This window comes from Acanthisitta chloris, unplaced genomic scaffold (genome assembly GCF_000695815.1).
Source record: "Acanthisitta chloris isolate BGI_N310 unplaced genomic scaffold, ASM69581v1 scaffold24500, whole genome shotgun sequence".
NCBI lineage: Eukaryota > Metazoa > Chordata > Aves > Passeriformes > Acanthisittidae > Acanthisitta > Acanthisitta chloris.
Window position 1 is genome coordinate 7,916 of NW_008653652.1, and position 6,642 is coordinate 14,557.

Here is a 6,642-nt window from a genome sequence, read left to right on the forward strand (position 1 = left end):
AGTAATACTTTACTCTTAATACCTTCTTAATAACAGCAGAAGGCATGTGTTATGTCCAACAATGTATTTTCTTAAAGATCTAAAAACAACCCACCAAACCCCAACCTCCCCAAAATACATATCCTTGACAGCAAACAAACATCATTATTATACAAATTTACTGAGATGTACTGTAATTCAGTTTGTCACTAAGTTAGTAATCAATATATTCTTACAGTCCTTTCCATAAACCAAATCAGAAGACATTAATGGATCATTTTGGTTTTTTGAAAGAAAGTCCTGTGCACAGGATTTTTTTAGACTACTTACAGACTTACTTTTTCCAGAAAATATTATTGAAAACAAGCAGAGTCAGGTTTGTTATTACAGAGGTCTGAAAACTATGGGATTACTAGAAAAACTAATTTTTAAAATGTAGGCCTGCTTTCAAATATGCATTTAGTCAGACGTATCAGGAATGGAGACAGACTCTGGCAGAGAGAGAGAGAAAGAAAGAGCAAATGAATTAAGTAAGTGACCAGCAATGCACACAACATACACTTTGGTCTGGTGCTAAACCCAAGTCAAAAACCACAATGCAAGCCTGTCCTGGTCTGAGACAAGAAATGGGTTTCATCAGATTGGCAATTAGTCAAACCTGAGAATGGACAGATGTTTTAAAGGAGTCTGAGTTTCCAAACTGCACCCCACTGAGGCAGCATCTTTGTGTTGGATGAGCAATGGAATCTGGAGCATTTCATATCCTAAAATCTAGCAAATAACACAGAGGTGGATTCAGAAGACGTTGTTTTTTGATGAGACAGAGATTTAAGAAAGTTTTCATAGCCCCCAGAGTTGCTTTTATATGAAGTTTTCCACTCATACAGGAGTCGAATCTGACCAACTGTTATCTTGAGACTTGCTGAAACAGCTCAGTGCGTTATTCCAGACAGGCCAGGATGAACTGAATTGCTGCACAGCTGCCTTCACCCAGCCACAGTGCTAGGATTTCACAGTTGCAGACATCTGTTTCAAGTAGACACAGCTGATTCAAAGAGGAAAGCAGCAACGCAGGAACATTCAGTAGAAGAGATGTTGGCAGAGTTATACTGTCTCTACATTCTTTCCTCAAAATACCAGATCAACTCACAGTGTCAAAAAAGACTGCTGAACTAAATTCCACCCAGATCATAAATATAAAAAAATAAAGGATAGATTCCTTATGGACACAAGTTCATACCTTTAATTATTTTCTTTTCTAAAACCAAGCAAAAAGCCAGACACATTTTCATAAACAACAAAGGTAATACAGCAGGCAGGAGTCACTCTGATCACATTGGGGATAATTCCTTTGTAAAATCCATGAACTCCTTCTTTCCTTTAAAGACAAAGTAAAACATTAAGGTTCAAATAAAGTCTTTTAACAGAAATCAGACATAAAACAAAGCCTGGCATTTTTTTTTCTCACACTCATTCAGGGAGGTACTTTGGGTTAGAAGTAACTACTTCAGAGTAATTTTTTACTGCAGTCTTTAATGACTCATAATAAACCTTAACTCACTATTTTCTCCTCTGAACATACAACAATATTCTGTAGATCAGTTATTTAGCCTAGGGTTTGGGGAGGTTTAAAGTGTATTGTCTAAGTAGAATAAAATTTAGTATCTTTCTTCCTGTCAGCAGCCGGTTAAAATATCTTAAAATTTTTGCAGCCTGTTCCAAAAAGCATTTACATATTTAAGCTCACTGAAGTGAGTGGGGCTGAAAGGCTTGGTGGGTTTGGGTCATGTAACATCAAGTGAGCTGAGAGTAAACACAACTAAGGAGAGTCAACATTTATTTTTTGAGAATTTAAGCACCTCCTCCAGAATTTTGATTCTACTAGCCAATAAACAGGCATCTAACTTGTCCCAATTTGAATCAGTGTTCATGTTAGGGCTGGCAAAAAGTTTCAAATACGTTCATCTCAGCTCCCTATTTTCAGGTTTCTCAGAGGCCTAGGACACCTGGAACGATGAGCACAGTTAACACAGACCCTGGAAAACACTTGTGTGTGGTCTACACTACCCTCCCTAGGGCTATAGGTTGCATTTGTTTCATCATGAGTACAGCAGTGGCCCCAGAATGGCTGTATCACACTTCACCAGAACTAATAAGCCTTCCTATAGACTGCAGGGCACAGCACTGGGACATAAGAGCTATTTCTGCTTTGAATTGCCTTCAGTCAAAATGGTTGTACTGCCTGTGAGCCAGGGGTGCTCCTGGAACAACACAGCCTCAGCCACTTGCCCAGGTGGCACCTCTTCATACCCCAGGAGCTAGCTGACTCCATTCACATCTCTCCAGCAATACGCTGCAACCCAGAATTATTGTCCAAAGCAAGATGAATAGTGGCTGCATGTGCAACGGTGGCCAACCTGCGTAGCCACAGAGTTCTGTATGCAAATGCTCACATGTACTGCGGGGCTGAGGGAAGAAGCTTTGTGAGAAGGTATGAATAGGTGTGAGATCACAGTTCTCTCAAGGTCCTATGGGAAGCTGGGACTAGACTACAAATGCAATCAGGCCCCAGGGTAACCCAGGGACATGAGGATAAAGAGCTCTGGCTAGCTCACTTCACCTTGCCAGGAATTTAGATTATCCACAACTCTCATCAGCACAACTCTCCTATCCTATGTGATAAACTAAAGCAGTTCAAATGTGACTTCATTGTTTAAGAGCCTCAAACCAGCCAAATCAATATTATTTTTTAACCTGTAAGTGAAATTTGCTAGGGAAGAGAGAAGAGAGACAGGATAAACAACAGAAACCTGCAGGCTGGCATGGACTGTCTTCTCCTACATCCTCAGCTTACCACTGTGGTGGCATTTTGCACAAAATGACTTTGTACGACTAACATTGTGTTTGCTCTGAGCTGCACTGGTTCTGCAAGTCAATACAGAAGCTAGTGAAGATAGTTCTGACTCTGTAAGACTCACTTCCCAAGACGTAAGCTTTAAATTCTGCATGCCTACCTCCATGTCCTGCGGATCACATCAAACACACCAGAGTACGTGTTATGCTGATCTTGAAGACGAGCTCGCACAACTTGATAGGGATATGTTGCTGACACAGCAAATATTTTGGATACAGCTGCCATCATTATGTATTCCACAGTGTTCTAAAAACAACAAAAATTACCAGGCTTGCCTTAGGTATGGTTTAAATTAGCCCATTTCCCAAAATCTTTCTTGATTTTTAAACGTTGAACTAAATAATGCTCTAGATTCTCCCCCCTTATAATACACACATTAAAACCATGGCAATGTTTTCTATATGCAGTGCTACAAGTAAGTGATCGTAAAATATTGTTGTGGCCTCTCATTTCTATCAAGTGAAACATTTCTTCCAAAAGCAACTACCTCTGCCCAACTTGCACCTGACCAGTTTTCCAGGGTTTAATACCACCATCCCTGTTTCCACAAAGTGAAACAAAATAACATTTCTCCCTCTAAAATTCTCAAAACACTTGCCACATTAAGAAGTTGTTTTCCCAAAACAGTGCTAACCGTTGCTTGTTCCTAAGAAGTGAAAAATATTCTACACTCCAATTAATGTATCAGTACTTTGTACATTTGGCTGCTCTATAACCTAGACAAATACAATAAATTTCTATTTATTCACATGCCACAACACGTTTTTATTCTCATGCATCATACCAATTTTGCATCTGATACTCTGTTTCTATACTTGTTGTATCTCTCTTTCAAATCCTCATATGCCATGAACTGAAGTGCTCCATGTGAAGTTCCAAACAGACCAGGCACGAATCCCTAAAAAAGGAATAAAACAAGGTTAAACAGTAATGCACAAAAACTATACAACTGGACAGAGCACAGCTCATGCACACATGTATGTCCTCCCTGAATTTACAAACTGTACCTGCACAACTGCTGCTGTGCAGTATGACTCAAAGCTGGTTCTGGGTTGGTGTTCTTATGGGCAGGCAGCACACAGACATGTCACAAATACTACTTTTCTCCAAATGGCACACAGCCTAAAGACACCTAAGGAGTCACTGAGATAAAGCAAGTGGCCTAGGGACTCCACCCCACAGAGCAGACGCTGGTAACACGGACCAGGATTGCAAGAGGACAAATTGAGCTGTGGTCTTGCAAACGTGCTGCTCAGTGCCTGCCCCTTCCACTGGCACTAAGAGAGACTGGGAAGGCATGACAGAAGCTGGTATCTCAGTGGGAAGGGCCATCAGGAGTAGAGGTACAAAAAAATTATTGTGATCAAGCCCTGGAAATAGATACATTTGTGTTTGCAAGTGTGTCTATATAAATGTGTATCTATGGTAGATACACATTTCTCTATTTGAAATGTCTGTGTCTATACAGAATCATAGAATCGTTTAGGTTGGAAAAGGCCTTTAAGATTATCAAGTCCAACCATAAACCTAACCATGTCCACCACTAAACCATGTCCCTGTGAGAGAAGACAGTGAGCTGCTCCAGCACTTTCTTACACACACAAACACACACTGATGGAAAGCTGAAGGGCACAGATGGGAAGCTAACCCATACAAGGACTTACAAATGATTTAAAGAATTAAATCTAAGATTCAGATAAGTTTGAGTGCACTCCTCACCCTGCTCAGAGCACATCCCAAGGCAGCCCAGCAGAGGTGACCAAAGATGTTAAAAAGTAGTCTGGGAAATGTTCCCCATTTGAAAGAGGCAGCAATGGAAGCATGAGTGTAATAGGAAAATATTCATCAACCTTTTCTTTCAAAAAAGTTGAAATGAAGGAGGAAAATGGGTATTTTCTGAAGTGTCTCCACAAGAAAGAGAATGCAGGAGTTCCCTCAGGAGCAGGACTATCTCAGCTGAAAATGTGCTGCCAGCTGCACAGGTTCTGAGAAGCACTAATTCTTTCTGAAGAGTTAGTCACTTACACTGGAAAAATACAAATAAATGGGGAATTAATCATCTTGGCCAGAAATGACTTAAGGGAGCCAAAAGCTTGCTGAAAACTATTGCAAAGGGATAATTATAAAGGAGTTAGTGATCAAAAAATGTGGATAAAATGACTCAAAAAAGCAAAATTCCCCCCCCCCCCAAATACTGGTATTGAACAGTTTTATCTTATTTCCTATGATCCACTCAGCTAAGAAAAAGGAACTTAAAAATGTGTCCAGACACAAAATATTAGACTTAATGGGAAGCCCAGAATGTTGAAAAAAGACTTATCAATATACTATTAAGAGACTGGAGAAGAAGAAAAAGAGAAGGAATCCTGGTCGGGTCCACTGAAACAGAATTAACTGGACAAAAATATAAACTCCTAAATTGCAGGAAAAAACCCAAACTAGAACAGCAGGACTAAAAATTGCACAGAGCTTCCATCACTTCAGAGATCATCTCTCTGCATGCTATAGATTTCTTAAGTTTTATTACAGCCATTCAGGAAGTGATTTTTTAAGAATTTCATTGATAAACGAGGATAGACTTATTCAGACAGCAGAAAATAATTGTCCTGAACTCATCATCAGTGACCATGAACTGATGAAATGCATTAAAGGCTAGTGAATGTCCCAGAAAAAAAACACTTCCTCAAACGAAAATAAGTGGAATTAAACTACAGATCTGTATTTTGTCTATTGTGAGCATAATCATAGGATTTTGTTAAACTTGAAGCTGAAGGATAGCAACAGAGGGGAAATGGACAGCTCTGGTTTTCATAAAACCTAGATCAGAAATGAAAATAAACCAGTAATATTAAAACAGAAGAAGAGAAAAACAAAATTATAAAAAATCTCAAAGAAAAAATTATCTGGGTCAACAGAACAAGAACAGTGTGAAAGTTATATATAGTGATAGCAGAGAAAATCTTCACAAACATTTGTTCATGATTAGACAGTAAAATCGTTAGAAGGCAGTGGAAGTAACTGCTCTCTACTTGGAAAGAATTAGAGTGATGTATTTATATCATAGGAGAATGAGGTAATACTTTCCCCACCGACATAAGAAGAATGTCAAACAATGTTTAAGAGTGCTGAACTCTTAAATTTAAGCCAGCAGATTTGGGTAACTTGCACCCAAGAGTCCTTAAGCATCTACTGATATATTTGATAAACAAGTACCAGCGTACTCTGACTCTCATGCTGAAGAGGAAAACTTCCAAAGTCTGAGGGACTTTTAATGTTGGGCCAATATTAAAAAATGCAAGAAGGGAGTGAGGCAACTGTCAGCCAATGTGCCTCAGCCACATAAGAGCAGACCCAGGCGTCTATTGATCATAGAAAACAATGTGTTCTTATGGAAAAATGTTTCAAAGCAAAACAGATTCCTTCACAGTACTGAAACATCTTGGCTAAGGAACTTTTTGAAACTTATTCCTACCCTATTTTCTTATTCTTACATTTTCATACAAAAATCTTTCTTGACACAGAATTTGACAGCATTTGATATTTATTTTTCATCTATAATATGACTGTGAAGATCAATTTTAAAATAATTTCACTTCATGTATTTTGTGTTATTTTTTAATATTCAAAACGTATCTTTAGAAGATTTTTGCCACGAGGGTTTGACAAGAACAATGGCTTCTCAAAGAAGACCTGTTTGAATTCTCTTTTGGAGGATTAGAACAATAGGCAGAATTAAATATATAATATAT

At 38.7% G+C, this 6,642-nt stretch overlaps 1 protein-coding gene across 1 annotated transcript; it reads right to left on the minus strand.

The window, feature by feature from the left end:
* Positions 1 to 950: 950 nt before the first annotated feature.
* Positions 951 to 3,842, minus strand: SLC25A32 (solute carrier family 25 (mitochondrial folate carrier), member 32; the record flags this gene model as incomplete). Its single annotated transcript, XM_009082006.1, is given in 3 exon segments — positions 951 to 1,357; positions 2,994 to 3,139; positions 3,678 to 3,842. Coding segments are annotated over 3 exon segments (447 nt in total), but the record flags the coding sequence as incomplete, so codon positions are not given.
* Between the last annotated feature and the right edge of the window lie 2,800 nt (positions 3,843 to 6,642).